Source organism: Mycetomoellerius zeteki, unplaced genomic scaffold, assembly GCF_001594055.1.
Source record: "Mycetomoellerius zeteki isolate Tzet28-1 unplaced genomic scaffold, Tzet1.0 scaffold232, whole genome shotgun sequence".
Classification (NCBI taxonomy): Eukaryota; Metazoa; Arthropoda; class Insecta; order Hymenoptera; family Formicidae; genus Mycetomoellerius; species Mycetomoellerius zeteki.
The window spans coordinates 521,794-539,673 of record NW_017257208.1 but is presented as its reverse complement, the minus strand read 5'-3'; the positions used below and the strand labels follow the sequence as shown (position 1 = coordinate 539,673).

The 17,880-nt window shown below is 35.8% G+C and overlaps 1 protein-coding gene across 1 annotated transcript; it reads right to left on the bottom strand.

The window, feature by feature from the left end:
• Window positions 1–1,423: 1,423 nt before the first annotated feature.
• Window positions 1,424–5,522, bottom strand: Vps28 (vacuolar protein sorting 28). Its single transcript, XM_018449049.1, has 4 exons — window positions 4,142–5,522; window positions 3,422–3,979; window positions 2,205–2,433; window positions 1,424–1,843 (listed from the first exon to the last, which is right to left on the bottom strand). Exons 1-4 carry the CDS (start codon window positions 5,449–5,451, stop codon window positions 1,424–1,426), a joined length of 2,517 nt encoding a protein of 838 aa, XP_018304551.1. The 5' UTR covers window positions 5,452–5,522.
• Between the last annotated feature and the right edge of the window lie 12,358 nt (window positions 5,523–17,880).

The window sequence follows — 17,880 nt, the reverse complement described above, 5'->3', positions numbered from 1 at the left end:
ACTTGCGAATAATGGCATTCCTATTGCATGCAAATTTCTCTCTTGCAAGCGCGCGAGTATGTGCAAGGTGACGACAGGGGTAAGTGCGCCCCATGCACACGGACATCGAATGCGGCGAACTGGCACGACTGGCAGATACAACCTGGCTGTTAGTTTAGCTCAGTTTAATTTAGTTTAGTTTAGTTTAGTCAATAGTTCAGCCGTTATTGTACCCCGACGTGGCAGCGAACGCCGAAGGACCACCCTCTTCATTTGCATACCGGGTGTGCCCGCGTAAATACTAGACTCGGGAAAAGTCTGCTCTTGGCACATCAAAGGGACGCGGCGCGAATTAACCCGTGCGTACCATCCCGCCCGCAAACAGAACCGGCGAAATATATCGGCTTTGAACGGCGGTGTCATTGTTGCGCATTGAACCCGCCGCGCCGCTGAGAGACGAGCGCGCCTTGCCGCGCGGCGATAAAGCGCCTGTTGTCGCGGTCGTTGGAAAGTTTCGCGAATCTCATGACACAAAGGACAATTAACATTCCCGATTAAATAGAGTGAATTTAATTTAGAGACTCGCCTGTGATAGGACGTGTATATGTTTGCAAGTATAAGATACTTCCAGCTATTAAAATGCCTTTTTATTCGCTTAATTGATAATATATTACATAACACGATAATATACAAGCGTCGCTTAGCAATTCACCTGTCGGCGTTTACAAAGAATCGCATATAAAATAATTTATTCTGCGCAGTTATCTGTATATATATTATATTCGTATGTATACATATATGTATATTCAATAAAAGACTTGTCCTTTTTAGCTGAAGTTCTCGCACGGTTCAACTTTCTTATTTTTCTCTCGTTGGAGAAAAAAAGAGAAAAGATGAACAATTCAGCTAAAAAGAACAGGCCTATAGTTTCATTCGGCTCGATTTCACCAATGTAAGATTAACTTTAATCTCAGTTCAATTTACTTTTACCTTTTTCTAATTCTAAGAATTAGACTAAATTAAAGTAAGTTAAACTGAGAGAGAGAGATTAAAATTAATCTTACATTAGTAGAACCAGGCTTTAGCAGTAAAATATATGCAAGGTCTTAAATACTACGGACCTTACACGTGATTCAAGGAACAATGCAAAATGACATAAAATAACAAATTGCTTATAAAAAAAAATGTAATTGCAAATACTATAAATATCACAATTGAAAAAACTAATACTATCTATAATAGGAAAAAAATCTCGAGCATTCTTCAATCCACATTTTACGGTAAAATTAATTAACAATTAGTAACAATTTGTACAAATAATTATTTTATATTTTATCTATTAATAAGAATTTCGTTTAAACAGCTTTATAACTGATATTTACATCAAGGCTTGCATATTATAGATAATATTAGATTAATTCAATTTGATAGAAAATAAAAAGAATTAAGAATTATGAAGTATTTTATTAAAAGCGTTGTAGGATGTCTCTAAATCGAATATTAATTGTCTGACTTGAGTATCTGATAATTCGTCCGAGGCGGACATATTGTCGAGAGTTTGTAACCACTCTGAAACTTTCTCTTTGCCATCAAAGTCACTGGGTAGTATACTGAGACGATTCATGGTGTCCATAAGATCTCTTAAATCCGGATGTAGTTGATCCATAGCTTTGATTTCCAGTCGTAATTTATCCATGAGTGTAATAAACAACGAAACAATGTCGGCAATGCATTTAGAAGTGTTGCCTTTGTCGTCTTTGATCGTGATCGGCCTGTCCTCTTTGATTCTTTCGAGAGCAGCAGGACAATCTAAACGGAATGCTCTGGTGAAGGAGTCGATTGTTGGAAACTGATCACTTTGTACCTACAATGGAAATAGTTGGAGTTTATATTTTTTTCTGCAATCATATTTTAACTTTTTCCTTCTATAATCAGAGTCTTTTTTGTCTAAATTTTTTATCGTTGTAAGCTTTCAAAAATGTGGTAAAATTCATGGTTACTTTTCTATATTTCTTTTACTTTTCTACATCTCATGTAAAACAGTTTTCTCAATTATTTTAGAAAGAGGAACCAAACTTCGTCCTTCTTTATTTCGGAGAACTTTAGGAATGAAATATTGTGAAAAAAGGAAGACTTAGATTATAGATGGAGAGTTAAATATATTTCTAAATATCATATATACAAAAAGACGCATTCAGATCTTGTTTTATACTCTGAAAGCTCACCTGCTTAAAAGCTGCTCTGTATTGCACTAACAGTTTGCTGCACGCTGCCGTGTATTCCTTTGGCGTAACGCAGTCTCTGATGTAAGCCTTTTCCAAATGTTGCAATGTATTTACTACTGCATACAGATCCGCTTGATTGTCATGCTTCTCCCTTTCCCGGGCGTTTTTATACAGCTTAACTTCTTCATATAACTCGGGACGATCCTGAGTAATCGACATTATTCCAAAACTGTAAAGAAAACCGATATCTCAATAATACTGAAAAATTCCTTTTAGGTTAGGTACACATAGTAAGAAATGAAGCAATCATTTATTGTTTATAGAGATTTCAGAGATTTACTTTGGCAAAGCAAGTGTCATCTGAGAGATCCATGAAATGATTTCAAATTTCATTAAATTAGATTGCAGCAACTTGACGAGATATCTAATCTTGAGCAGTTTGACTCAATAACGTGAAACTATCAAAGAATTTTTACATACCTTTATATAGCGAATATCGTTAATTTTCTGTTTATAATAATAATTACTATGGACTGTATTAGAACATCAAGAATAAGAAAATCAAAGCACAATAGACAGCTAAACAGTTTGTCACTAAACAACACTTGACATTCTTGGCAACAGCAGAACATTGGCAAATCATATGGAATACAGAGCCATCTGCTGTGAGTTTATAATAGCAATAAGACTGTGGAAGAGTAGCAGTGATCGACTTTATCTATTGCAAGTAATTTACAATTTTACTTTATTTATACTTATAAATTCTATTTTGCAGGAATATACTGCAGTCTTTCGCAATTAGAGGGATACATTTTAATACAAATAATAACTATTGATTAAAAAATATATATATTAATTTATTACATATAACGAATATTATATATCGATATTACAAATATTAAACAATTTCTTGCCAATCTAACATATAAAAAATATCGCACGATGTATGATATATTTGATTCAAAAATGATTGGCTATACATATGTACAGATTGCACACTTAACTTCTATACTGTATCACTTAGATTCTATAACAAAATTATCACAATTATATGTAACTAATTCAAATTATAGTCAGCAGCACTCGAACTGAAAAGACTGTATATAAAATGCTTTCATCATAAGTGCAACCTGCGAATACATTATATACAACATATATTATCTTATTGATAAATATACAAAAAGTGTAAACTAAATTAGAAATTAAATATCTGTTGCATCACGTCGGGTTTATCACTGCTAGGCTTTCTCGCACAGAACGGCAATTCTCTCTGTTCTTCTATACAGGGACAGTTAAACTCCTTGAGAATTTGTTTTGTACATTCACGCGATTTCCCTGTATTCTCAATATTAGGTATTTCACAATTATCATTTATATTTATATACGTTGCTTCTAGAGTAAGATTATCCTTATCTAAAATATTCCAAGGCGGATAAACGTTTATCACAACTTTAGATGTCAGTTTCAATGTACCGACTATATCACAGACCAGCATAATTGTTATATTCTTGTATAAGACTTCCTTTAATTGAATCTGAATATTACGTGCTTCTGCTTGTTCGATTTGTACGTCACTTTGCAGGAGGTTGAAGCGATCCTCGATTAGAATACCTTCCAGAAATTGGTTTCTGAATTGTTTTGTACACTCGTGTACAAGTACACTGATGTACTGTGCCGATGTAACGTCGTGTTCCTTATTCAGTCGATAATGCCATATACGAATGCTGGATATTTGCGCATTAATCAAAGAATGCAGTCTCGCAGCTATGCTTCCTCTGAAACGAAAATGCAACATTAGAAATCATGTTTATGAGACATTATTGCCCAACACAGATCATTCCAGCAATATTTCAGCAACATTTCAACAAATTCTAATATTACTGTAATATTGTTGGAATTTGTTACATCAATTCTGTGCTGTATGGATTAATACCTACTTTTTAAGTTTTCGACGTTTCTTTCCAGAGTCAAGAAGATATGTGAACATATTCCTGTCGGGAGACTTTCTTGATGGCGTTGTTATCGTGCTAATAATGGCAGTTTGGATTGATTTTTCTGTCTTTTGTGTGGTTTTATTTAAAGATTGCACTTCAGAGATTTTAGTAGAGAGAGGTATACTTTGATTCAGTATCATTTCTGCTTTCGTTTTATCCAAGTCAAATTGTTGTCCTGAAGGGCTCGAATCTTTATCTACTATTGAAAACTGAGATGTTTTTGCAGTTTCTTGCGTATCGACATCCTCTATAAAATGGCTCCGATCATTGTTACTGCTAGGTGTGTTTATTAGTTTATTGCATTCTTCATCTTTGCTATCGCTATTTGTACCTGCTTCTATTCTTGAATCATTTTCATGAGTCTTATTACTTGAGCTGTCAGCAAAACTCAATTTCTCTTGCGTCGACGGTGACAATGTTTCTATATATCTCTGATATTTCTCCGGACTTTCCTTTGCTTCGGTCCAGGTGATAAACGTTTTAGTTTTGGTATCCAAATTGTTCTCTAACTTATCTTGGTCCACAGGTACCTCTCTAAGATTATTACAGTAACTATCAGGTTCCGTTATTGACTTTATATTTGAACTTAAAATTTTATGGTTATGTAACTTTGAAGATTCTGGCGAAACATTATCCTCTGCTTTATACTTTCGTTTCTTTCTTCTCTTTTTCTTAAAAGTACGATACGTACCTAGGACAGGAGACATCTCGTCAACAGCTATTTTTTCCGTACCAGGTGATGTGAGCTGTGTCTCGCTCATAGATTTATCCTCCTTACTCTTCTTTTTATATTTACAATTTGGCTTATCGTTAGACTGTATTATACAGTTTGCAGAGTGTCCTGCATTCTCCTGGTGATCCACATTGCCCTGCCTTCTCTCTGAAGCATTTCTGTTTACACAGATCTTTCTACTAAATCGTTTCCTGCCGTTACCAAGTATTGGCGATGTCTGGAGGTCGATGTCCATAGTCGTTGATGTTTCTAAACCGGTGGACTCCTGGGATGGATCGCGTCTGCTGTTCTCGTGAGTCTCGAGCCACTTACGCACGTAATCCTTCTTCTCGGTGCATGGTATGTGAGCCACATTGTCGTCGATTATGAGGACGCGATTCGGTACGCAGTACTGGTCAATGGCATTGAGTTCGAGGATAGATTGTCCAAAATTCAAAGATCTTACGTGCCTCGGCCTAACATTACACACTAATGCACTCCCACTAGAACGACTGCAGTCTAGTTTATTGTAATCCGACATCGCGAATAAATCGAATAAATCTGATTATTTGTATAACCTCTGCTGGTGTGGAATTGCACAGCGTACATCGCAGCATCGGGAGTCATGTCAGTCATGTGGACGCCGCCATGTCACGTGTTACCGTGACAACCAGTCCGTATCTTGAAACCGTTGCACCCTGGGGCGCCTTCAGATTTTAGATTTGGGTGCTTTCCATTTGGCGGCACAATCGACACAACATCATTCTGTTTTTGTTACTTATGGAACGCTAAAGGCCATGGCACACAAAAAAACTTAAGTAAAACGTAAGCAGTAAGCGAATTGACCAACCCAGCAAACGAGAATGGATTGAAATGGATTCAGATTTTCAGAAATATGGATTCACGAATGTTAAAATGAATACTTTTCAATCCTGAATGCATTTTTATTCGTTTATAGGAATTGCATGGAGCATATCTCTATACCTTTCAATCTAAAAATAATATCAGCTTTTTCTGTGCATTGTGAATACTGTTCAATTCAAAATTTTGAATAGGAAATGCAGTTTTTCAATCCAATTGCATCCAATTGAATCTAATTGAATCCAATCAAATACAATTAAATCCAAAAAAAGTATTCGCTATTTAAAATACGCATTCGGATAGAAAAAAATTTCAATCCATTTTAATCCATTTACTGGGAATCACAGTAGAGTCCGTAAGGCCATAACATAAGCAGTAGCGAATCCAACATTGATTTCCTTACTGCTTACGTCTTACTGCCTTAAGTTTTTTGTGTGCCAGGGCCCTAAGAAAGATAGAACAACATTTGTGTCGACTTATGTCATTAAATTGAAAGTACCCATTCCCACCCATCCTATAGGTATAGAATAGAATTTAGAGAATAGGGATGCGTTTGGAGAGACGCTATGAACGTTATGTATTTGACATTTTATCCTTATTTTACGTCTAATAAACGATGAAGATAGAATGAAGATAGAAACAAATAGCGCTAATAGCGCTTTCCTTGCTTTCTAAATTCTTTGAAGTGAAATCTCTAAAAAGTGAAAATTGAACTAATTAAAAAAGAGCAGCTGAATTTTCAATCTTTAAGAATGAGATTCACTCTAAAAATTTTAGAGAGTACATATCATTTTGTCATTGTTTAATATTCGATGAACAACAAGGATAAAATTGCTGCGTTCAACAGAAAAAAATAGATTACAGTGATAAGAATTTTTTAATATTACGGTTTAAATATTTAGAGTGGGATTCCATAAGAATAACTAAAGGTAAGACAAATCATATTAAAGAATTTTATAATAGTTACAAAGTTGGATGTAGCCAATAATTTAAGTGGCCCTCGAGAATCTGAATATAGCCTAGGAGGTCGATTGTATATCTTGAAATGAAGTGAAAATTATAAAGTAAGCGAATTTACTAGAATATTTATAATTTTATTGATCAACACTTAGTGAATTGTATAGTTTGCAGAGTGCAAACAATTTGCTCACTTTGTAATTTTTATCTCATTTCAAGATATTCAATCGAGCCAGTTTTTATTCTTTGTTCGAAACTCTTACACAAAAGAATAAAATATCGCAAAAAAGGAAAACAAAAATGCACCGATCAATCGCAGTCGGTTATTTTCTTCGACTCACAAAGAACATTCTATGATCAGTTCGATTTTCTTATTATTTGTTTAAATTAAACAATGTTTAAAAGTAAAATATAAAAAATATTCATTTCGCTTAAATTTTTTTCGTGCACATAACGCCTAAAATCGTAAAATTACACCTTTTACAGTACTTTATTGTACGAAGAATATAAATCCACAATTTTTAAGAGAATTTATAATTTCAAAAAGTTAACGAAAGCTGCATGACTTGTTAGGTTTAATAACACAAATAATGAGATAAAATAAATTTTTTAAAAATCGATTTTTTCATGATATCACATAAATATTTTTTTAATGAAATTATATAATTTTTTTACGTAACATGATTCCTCTAATTATTCTGCATATAAAAGTAATCAAGTAGAGATATTAATTGAAAAATAGTTTACATTTTTATAATTTATTTTTGCATATATGTTATAATAGTTTTCAATTTCTAATATTGCAAAATTTTATATATTAGAAACGAGACTTAAAATGAATTTAAAGATGAAAAAGATTTACGTTAATTCAAATAATGAAAATTGATCCCAAAGTGTCTTCAATATTTTAGTCATTATTTAATACTATAAATCTTATAACGAATAGTATCAGAGAGGAGATTAATTTTTTCTATGAATCGGATAATACGAATTAATCAAAAGATGTATCAAATTTATCAACGTTACTTAGGCCGGAATCAGACTAGGCATTGAAGATTGAGATTGAAAATTGAAAGATTGAAATTTGACCAATCAAAACAATAGGAGTTAAAATTTCTTCGTCCTTATTGGTCAAATTTCAATCTTCAATCTTCAACCTCAATCTTTAATGCGTAGTCTGATTCCGGCTTTAAAGCATTCTATATAATGTACATTGCGTATGACAGTTTTATATTCCGTTCTTCACCTTCCCGTTTTGACGACGTGCTTAAACATACAAATGCGAGATTTAGCGTGATAATATCCTGTGCTCCGCGGACCTGCCTCAATATAGCATCCGCTGATTTGAGCCCTGATTTGAGCATGCGGATGTAATACTTGGATGACTATCTTACCCCGATACCAAGTGCTCTTATTCAAATGGAACGACAAGGTGTTCCTTCCGATCTCGTTGGACCGTGATTGAACCCTCACGTTCTCATAGTATTATCTTTGATAAACGCTTTCAAGCAGAAAAGTATCTAGGAATTAATAAAATCTTTCTCTTCCTTTATATTGAATACAAAAGTACTTTTAATAGTACTTGTAATACATAAAATAAATGGCCAGTGCTAGTATTATATTAATAAGGATTGTGTAGGGCTATCCTGTCAGTTTCAAATTTAAAGTGATATGAAAATTTGTGGCAGTAAACAATATCTCTTTGTAGCAACGTGCTTACAGCTACATTACAACTTTACTGCTTTTTGAGAGCATAAACTTTCAAATGTTCAAATATGTGCTGTTTAGAAACATTAATCGCGAGAAACGGATGAAAGAACTGTTTTTCTCTATAACAATATCAAGAAAAAAAGGAAAGTAGTTTGCTTATCCCGAAGAAGATATCTCGCAAAATTTATTTACACTAAAAAAACTACTTTTTAATAAATCATTTGTTTGAATAGTACTGTACTCAGTAACTATAAATATTTACTGAGAATATAAAGATATATTTATTTGATACAAGATCTATTAATTTCATTTAACTATCATTTTTTTATTAAATAAATATATTTATTTACGTAAGTAAGTTTTAATTGGTACTATTTAAATAAATATTTATTAAAATTGAATACATTTTGTTCTCATTGTGCGAATAATCGCTAACTTATTCAAGTAATAAATTGTTCCATTTATGTTTTGGTAGTCTTTCCTTGAGCTCCTCTCTCGCTTTGTTAAAACAATACATTACTAGTAGATTTATTTATAAAATTATAGCAAACGGATTTTATTGTTTTTGCAGAATTAGACAATTGGGAAATCAGTAAGAAGAACAGAGAGAGAGAGAGAGAAAGAGGAGGAGGGGAGAGAGAAAGAGACCGCGAGAAAGGGTTTAGACCGGTGTGCAAATCTAAATCGGCGAGAGAGCACCGCGCTGTGCTGGCCGCGCGGGCACAATTACCGGGCGGCGAGAGTCGAGGAACCCCATTTTATATATTAATAGTCGAGATAGCCGCCTGTGTGTCACGTTACCGAGAGGGCCATCTCGGTTAGGATGGCGGGAGCCAGGGGAGAGCGGTCTCCGAGGATTGTTGTTGGGAAGTGGAAGAGGTCGGGAAGGGGGAATCGGTCGCGCGGGAGCGAGAGGATTCGAGAGGTTCATACGATCGATCGAGGGAGATCGAGCGATCAGATCCGCGAGATGGGTAGAGGGGAGACCTCGAGGGGAGCCTCGAAATGATAGATACGAGGACGGTATAATGCACGGACCCCTTGTATCTCTACATGGTAGCCTCAGTTCCAGTTCGCGATGGAGGCTACTTGCTCCTTCTGGCACTAGGTAGTTGTGTACTCCTTAACAGGGTGTGAGACAAACAGAGCGTGCTCGAAAAAGAGGGTGACAGGGGGAGAGAAAAAGAGGCACAAGTCGAGGGGGAAGGGTAAGCAATATAGAGAAAGGAAATAGTAGCTAGAAAGGAAAAAAAGAGAGAAAGAGGGGATCGAGAGAGTGTCGAGGAAGACATTGCTAGGAAGAAAATGGAGAACTCAAGAGGGGTAACGAAAGAAGACGATCCGTAAAAAATTGTTAGTAAAGAGATAAAAGATCCAAAGGGGTGCAAGCCCGAACGAACGACATTCTAGATCTTTTCCTCGAAGAAGCATCGGGTACCCTCGATTTGTCCTACATACTTCGGGGTACGTTTTCCTGCTTCTTCCTCGGTAGTTCGCGTGGGGGATGATGTTGACTTGCGGTAGCGGTCCAAGACAAACATCGTGAAGTCGCGTTATTTCGTAGCGAAACGCGCGCAATACACACATACATGTCGTCATGGCAGAACGGAGGTGACCGGATGCTGGGCGGTGCAGTGATTCGATTGATTCGCTGAAGAGTGTTCGTGGCTTCCACCGAACTTCCGAGTGCCGCGTTAAGTGACTGTACGTGTGCGTGCGTGGGTGCGTGCGTGCGTTTGTGTCTCTCGTTGCGTGAACGTACGTATACATACGTACGTGCTTGCGAGCGAGCGAGCGCTGATCGGGGGCTTATACAGTGACGCCTTGGGCGTTCTTGTGTACGTGCGGGTTCGCGAAGGAAGGCGAAACCCGGCTGGTCGCCGAGGTGGTCCACCCAAGTGAGAGCATCGTCATCATCCTCGTCATCAGCCCCCATCTACGCGCTGCCGCATTTCAATCAGCGCAACGTAGAGGAAGCGGCGGCCGGACGCGCGCGCCTCATCGAGCTTTCTTCGATTCTTCGCGGTAGGCCGCTGGGCGTGAGATCAGCATCGGTAAGATCGAATGAGGGATCGATCGATTGACGAAAGGCGCCAGGAAGTTTATAGCTGTCTCTTTGCGAAATCATATTTTAGAAAAATTTCAAATTGAAACGCTTATTTTAATGCAAATTAACTCAATGTCTTTAATTCTAATTATGATGGAGACAAAGAAAGAAACTGTCATGCTGAATCAAAGTTGATTACTTCAAAATTTGGGGTATCTAAATAAATTAATGTAATTGATCAGTAAAAATTATAATTACATTGTTAATTTATTAAACCATCTTTTGAGAATTGGAAGTAATAATACAATTGATGAATTTTGTGTAGGTACGTATGAATTGTCCTTATTGGTGTAAAGATTGATAGGCAAATCCAATCATATTCTAATCGACGTTAACGAATTGTACGAAGCTGTTATGCAGCGTTTTATGAAGACACTGTACATTATCTTTATCAGAGAATACTTAGATGTCAAGGAATTGTTAGATTGTTCTCTTAATGATATGATCTGCATTTTTGTGACGTGTCCGATTAATTGACTTATATCTGCATTTTACGATATGTCTGATTAGTCGACCACGTCAGAGAATCCACGTCACAGTGAGATACGTCATCCGCCATCATTTCTCTTATCAGGCGCAGCTATTATACTATCGTTGGAATAGAAATTACTATGTCCTTAATTTTATTAGGTGCAAAAATATACAAATACAGGTTTTTCTTAAAATTGATATTAAAGATCAATGCATAATTATCGAGACTTCACAATATTCCGTTACAGAAATTTAACACTGAAAGATACTTGGGAAAAAATGTTATATAAATACATATTTTATATATAATTATATATGAAACATTTTTTCCCGGGTAGTCATTAATTACCTATTTTAAGTATTCAAAGCATTGTTGTAATAGTGCTTTTAATACTCAAAATAAATAATTAATCACTTTCAGTAATTTGGCTCAATTAAATTGACTAGTATTAAATTGGATTAAAGAGATAACATTGATATCAAAAGATAGAAACTTTTATTAGATTTCTTACGACGCAGTGATAATATTGAAAATTCGTCGACCCATTATAATTATATATATTCAGAAAATGAGAATAGATTTGTCAAATCTATCTTACAATGTCGCAAAATATTTGTAAACGCCAAATTATGTAATTTATTTCTTTATTTATTTTATGATTAAAACATAACGCGTAAGATACATTATTTATGTATGCATTAGGTCGATGTGAAAGTTTAACAAGCAAAGCATCGAAAAAGACATTTTGAGAAAGTTTTACGAAGTTGAACAATGTCATTTTGTTTATCTTTAGATAAAACTTTGATCTTTAGTAACTATTGCGAAAATTGCGAAATGATAGAGGAATTTCGATTCAGTTCGGTCCACTCTACCTGCTTATGATGGGTGATTTAATCGGTTAATGACACCCTGTATAATAGTATTAAAAATTTGTTTACTATTTTTATAAACATAACTGGTTCATATATTATTTTCTTGTAATAATATTTCTTGAAAGTAAACTTGTAAAAATTATAATTTAAAATCATATTTGAGTGATTTAAAAAAAAATATGTAAAAAAGGTTACGATATAATATTTTTACTGAAAAGAGAAATCGGTGAGGAACACAGGGAACACACGATTTGTATAAAATTGCAAAAAAATTAAAATTGCAAATTTCCTATATTAGGAATGACACGAATCTAAGAAGAGTCGTTCGCGTGCACCGCGAACGCGTAGATGGTAGAAATGGCGGGGAGAACAAGCGGGAGATCGCGCTCAGGGAAGAAAGAGAGGGATGGGCAGAATGCGTAGGCGTGCGAAGCGGAATGACATTGTTTGCACCCGTGACGTCACTCGTAATTGTAACGAACAATGAGAGAGGCACGACTGTACGCTCGTGAGCCGCATGTGCCCCGAGGTCTAGGGTTACCTGACGTCAGTGGCAGGCTGACTGCTAGGCCTTTTCTAAATAGAAAAAAAGCGTCGTATGTGTTATAGCTCTGGTAAACCTTGCAATTGCAGATTGAAGAAATCGGCGGCTAATTAAAATTTCGATAGAATATGGGAACGTAGGTACATTGAAAAAAAAATGTACTAAATCTTAATATATATTTTTTCAATGATACTAATTAATTATTTACTTACAGTAAATAAATATTTACTTAATAAAAAAAATACATCCAATTAATGGTTCTTGTTAACCAAATAAATATATATTTATATTTAGTAAATATTTAGTTAGAGTATTATCCGAATAAATATTTCTAAAATTTAGTATATTTTTAGTACAGTGTGGAATTATTAATTTATTTTGTCAATTTTTTTATTCTCTCCTTTTTAAAAATTATTAATACTGATTATTGACTATAAATTATTGACTATAAATTATTGACTATAAATTATTTTATTAAGATTATATCGTGATAAAAAATAAAAATAAAAATTTTAGACAAGAATGTTTATTATGTATTACTATACTAACTACTATTATTACTCGCTATATAACAAGGTAGATTATAAATTAATTTTATTGAACTTGATTCACACAAATTCTAAGAGATTTCTTTTCGTTTAAAGAGCTAACGAAATATACAAATTTGATTTATTGTTAAAGATGAGGAAAGATTCATTTATCATCGTAATTCCAAAGCGTAACATCGTTCACGTTAAGATATAACAATTGCGTTACAGTAAATATTATGACAATCAAATATAAGCTGATCAGTCATTTTAGTATCATTATCAAAATAGCATCAGCTGCACAAATTCTACAAATACGAAGACATTATTTTACAGGAAAAATGCATTATCAGTTTAACTACTGTTGGTTCCTTCAGGCAAAATAACAAATATTAACATTTCGTATCACCGAAACTTCAAATTGCTTACGCACGATCACGCCACACTTTAACTAAACCAGATAGGTCGTTTCCATGAGACAGTAAATAAATCTTGGTAACATTCTAAGTCTGTGCCTGAGTTCTTATCATCATTCGTCGAGAAAAGACTTCTTTGAGAAGAAGACAAGCATGTGCTGCAAGCTCGATTATCGGCGATTTCGTGACGATATTAATTTATCGGCAAGCACGTGGGTATGCCATTAACGGCCTTATCTAGCCATAACTTGCATGTGCGATCATTTCATTCATTTTGCTACGTTTCGCTGCCTTAAATATCTACTGTCTCTAATTATAAGCCAAAGAATTCTTAGATAAAAGAAAACTTATCAGGTACATTCAGGTATTCGTACAAAAAAATGGTACAGTACACATATATGGTAGTACTATACGGGGTGTCCCAAAACTGACGATAAATATTTTAAAAACAGATCCTTTGTAACATTTTAAGACGAAAAATCTAATACAAAAATGCTGAAGCTAAGATAGTTTTCAAATAGGAACAGAGTAAAAATTATAACAGCGCTAGAATTTCGCGCGCTCAGAGATGGCAAGATGATCAGTGTAAAGGTGCTGAATCTTGTCAATGTCAAAAGCATGAAATTCGAAAAAGCACTTTTTACTAATCATCTTGCCATTCCATGAGCGCGCGAAATTATGACCCTGTTTTACTCGTAATTTTTAAAAACTTCCTATTTAAAAACTATCTTAGCTTTAGCATTTTTGTATTAGACTTTTCGTCTTAAAATGTTACAAATAATTTGTATTTAAAATATTTATCATCAATTTTAGGACATCCTGTATTATTTTGTATAAGTACATCGAGAACTGTTAAAATATCTGCATTTTTAGTGAAGATATTCTATATCTTGCATTATTGGAAATTTTTTTAGTTCTATGTACATTATCACGCATTTTTTCATATTGAAAAGAATAGGTACGATAGAGATTACAAGGTGCGGAGCACAGTGCTAAATCGTGATATACACAACTTCTTTACATCATTAATAGTTTATAGCTAGACAATTATTTTAAGTATATAAACAGTATAATGTCGCGCTTATGAAAATTTTTGTGTGAGAAAATAGGAAATCGTATAACGACAGACAATTCGTCGCAATCGCACCGGATGATCGTAATTTATAAACGTACTAGAAACAAACAACGAAATACATTTATACTTACTCGTCTACTTATCATAGTCTGCATCAGATGACGTAAATTTCAAACATTGCATGTTATTCTCGCTGCTCGATAGAAGCTGCTTTTTTGCAAAACTAGTTGTAATAAGCGTTTCCTTATTCTGGTTATCGTCATGTGTACTCAGTACGTTTGACATTTCACCTTCCAGAGGAATATATTTGCATGCGTATTAGAGTAATTCATGCTAAACCATTCCCACGACCATTTTAATTCGAGTTAACTAAACAGAGATTCAATCAAATCTCAATTAATTTTAATTAATGATTATAATGAAGAAACGACATATATCTTTAGAGATATCCTTTGATATTGTAGTTTTCCCATTCCATTATTGTAGTTTTTTAAATTCATTTCAATGATCAATTTTTAATTTAAATTTTGATTTCTATTTAATATGTAATAATAATAATAATAATAATCTGTCTTTTATTTTTTTCCAAAGGGGAATATACTTTGCGAAAAAGACAAAAAACACTTGTTTTGGAAAAGAAGGAAAATTAATTGAGATTTGGAGAGAAAATAAGAATGCGGTATTATTCTCGCGTCGAGCAAGCGAGATTTACATTCGCACATCTCATAGCTGAAAATAGCGCAACATGTTACAAACATAATAGGAGATACGCACCTATCTTTGTTGGAAGGCGTTCTTGTCTACATCAATGATGTGGGTCGCCACGTGCGATCACTAACTATCGATGCGCAACTCAGAGATAGTCGTGCATCGATAGTTAGTCTTTGTGCGTGGCGACTCACGGACAGGTCGCCGTTTAACTGTAATTGACCAGTTTTACATATTATCTCTCAAAAAGTACTACTCGGAACAAAAAATGGCAAATACTTTTTAATTTAATTTTTTCGAAAACTTTTTTACTGATATTTTGATTCGCGAATTTCGAGACACTCTGCATCTGTGCATACATCTGCTGTACATCATGAAGATTAAAACTTTGAAGAAGTGATTACATGAATTTAAAACGCTGAAAAAAAATAAGAGTTTACAAAAGTAAGAATATTCGATAAGTCGAAAAAAAACAATTAGAATAGAGAATAGAAGGCGTGATTAATAAGCATTAATACCATGAATATTGAATTCTACAAAATTCCAGTGTTGTATTACATTGTCCCAAAAGTTCTTTTCATTTCTTTTTACTTCGTGAACGACACAATTTACCGAAGTTGAAGACACTTCGATTGTGTCTCTTTGGCCGTTCGAAACAAGTTGCTGGCGTTTGATGGGATTGTTCTACCCTATTCTTATTCTTTGGAGATTTCGCCCCTTGTGACTACTATTTGTTTTTTTCTCTAAAATATTCTCTTCATGATAAAAAAAATTTATCATGCTGAACGATGTGAAGAAAAAACAGCTCGACCATATTTTGTCGATAAATCAAACTTAAGGAACATGGCGCCATAAAACTTTTTAGAGATGAAGAAATATGATACAGTAGGATGACTTCTATATATACTTCAGTAAATTGTATCGTTCAGTAAAAAAGTTTGAAATAAAAAAAACGATAGGCTTTTACGATAGCCTAAATACATACCCTCTAAATTCTTTGGAGTGGATTTCACTCTAAGGAGTGGAAATTGAGCCAGTTTTTAAAAAGCGTGACTTAGTTTTCAATTTTTAAGAGTGAGATTTTACTCTAAAAGTTTTAAGTAATAAGGATCGTATCATTAGCCGGGCAGAGAAAAGAAATCGTGAACTATATCTTCGAAACCTATACAAACTTTATCAACGAAAGATTTTATTATTTTCTGTAGAAGAAAAAATAGAAAAAAAATTCTAGTCTCCAAGAGATAATCTCACTGTCATTTGATATTTATCACATTTATTAGTTTAAGCAACATCAATTTTGTGGAATATAACGTGTTTTTTGGGGAAGACGCGATCCTTACGTCAAATCCGCCGGCGCTATGATCTGAGATCGCTCGTGATCTCGCGCGTCTCACACGGAAGCTAACGAGCAAGCGGATTACTTACGATAGACAATAGCATACTACGAAGGGAATTTCGTTTGCAGAAAGAGAGAGGAAGAGAGAAAGAGAGAAGGACGGAGAAGCGGCCGAGGCGGACAAGCGTTCGGAGACTGCGGCGACGGCGGCGGCTCTCGATCAGCCGAGAGAGGAGGTGGAGAGACTCCGACGGAGATGATGTTCGGTAGGGTCAGAAGAGAGATCTTCTCCGGCAATGGTTGATCGTCGTGACCGCGATGCCCGCGGCGTATGAGCCGCTCTATCGCGAGGACGACGACGTTAACGCTGCTGTCCGCAGCGGCTGGATCCACGCGGGATCTACGCGCTCGTGATCGCGATCGTGACGTGGTGGGCGGACGCGGTGCGTGAACGAGAATGAAGGGACGGTCCCTCGAGCCGCGAAACGAGGAGCCGCTGCGTTGTCGCGAGTGAGCCGCGAGCGGTGTCGAGAAGTGTTCAATCGCGGCGAGCTGCGGCGAGTGCAGGAGTACGCGCGTTCGTTAATAAACGCGTGCACGTTAACAAAGAGAGAAAGAGAGAGAAAGAAGGAGAGAGAGAGGGAGAAACGGCGAGTCAATCGGACACTTCCGTAAACAGTCAGGAGTGAATGAGCGCCGCAACGAGCGCCGCGATCAAGTGAATCGGATCTCCAGAAGTTATTTGCGTGATCGATTACAGGACTCAAACCGCGGGTGCGCTTTCGATGACACTTGAAGACTACTCAAGGTAATCGTTCAAGATAATTCCCTTATTACCGCGAGAAGACGTGGTGAACAGTCGCAAAGCGATTTTTGCGAGAGGGTTGTTGAAAAGCAGAGACTAACTCAATCCTCTCGAGACATCGGTTAGATCGGGGGGGAGACGCGCCGCAAGTGAAAAGGATCGACTGGGATCAGACCACTTGACAGTTGAGCGGCTATTGCTCTCCTTCTTATCAATTTCCTTCCTTTCGTCGAGTCCTCGCGATTGAGGACCAAACTGATCACGATCAACTTGACGCTTTCGATGAGCTCTCGAAGGGGAGCTTCGTTGGCGTTGAGTCACACTTAACAAAATTTGTGCGACATGAGACATGAAGTGCAACGTGGTTACTGCAGCCAGATGCAGATCGGCATCTCGGACCCGATCAACCGCGACTCGTTAAGTTTAATAGTAGTGATCTTGGTGGTACCGTGCGCGACCTTGAGCTCAGTGTACCTGGTAGGAAGACGTGCGCTGTAGCACGCGTCTGAATCGTGGAAAGCCCATCGCTCTCGAAACAGCCCGATTCAACAGGCTCGGGGGTACATCGGAGGAAGGCAGT

What these genes read in the sequence shown, in the direction of transcription:
- Vps28 (XM_018449049.1), bottom strand. Translation starts at nt 5,451, where the DNA reads ATGTCGGATTACAATAAACTAGACTGCAGTCGTTCTAGTGGGAGTGCA. An exon ending in AAACGTCGAAAACTTAAAAA is followed by an intron (nt 3,980 to 4,141) that starts GTAGGTATTAAT and finishes TTTTCGTTTCAG; the next exon opens with AGGAAGCATAGCTGCGAGAC. An exon ending in AGTGATAAACCCGACGTGAT is followed by an intron (nt 2,434 to 3,421) that starts GCAACAGATATT and finishes TTTTCTTTACAG; the next exon opens with TTTTGGAATAATGTCGATTA.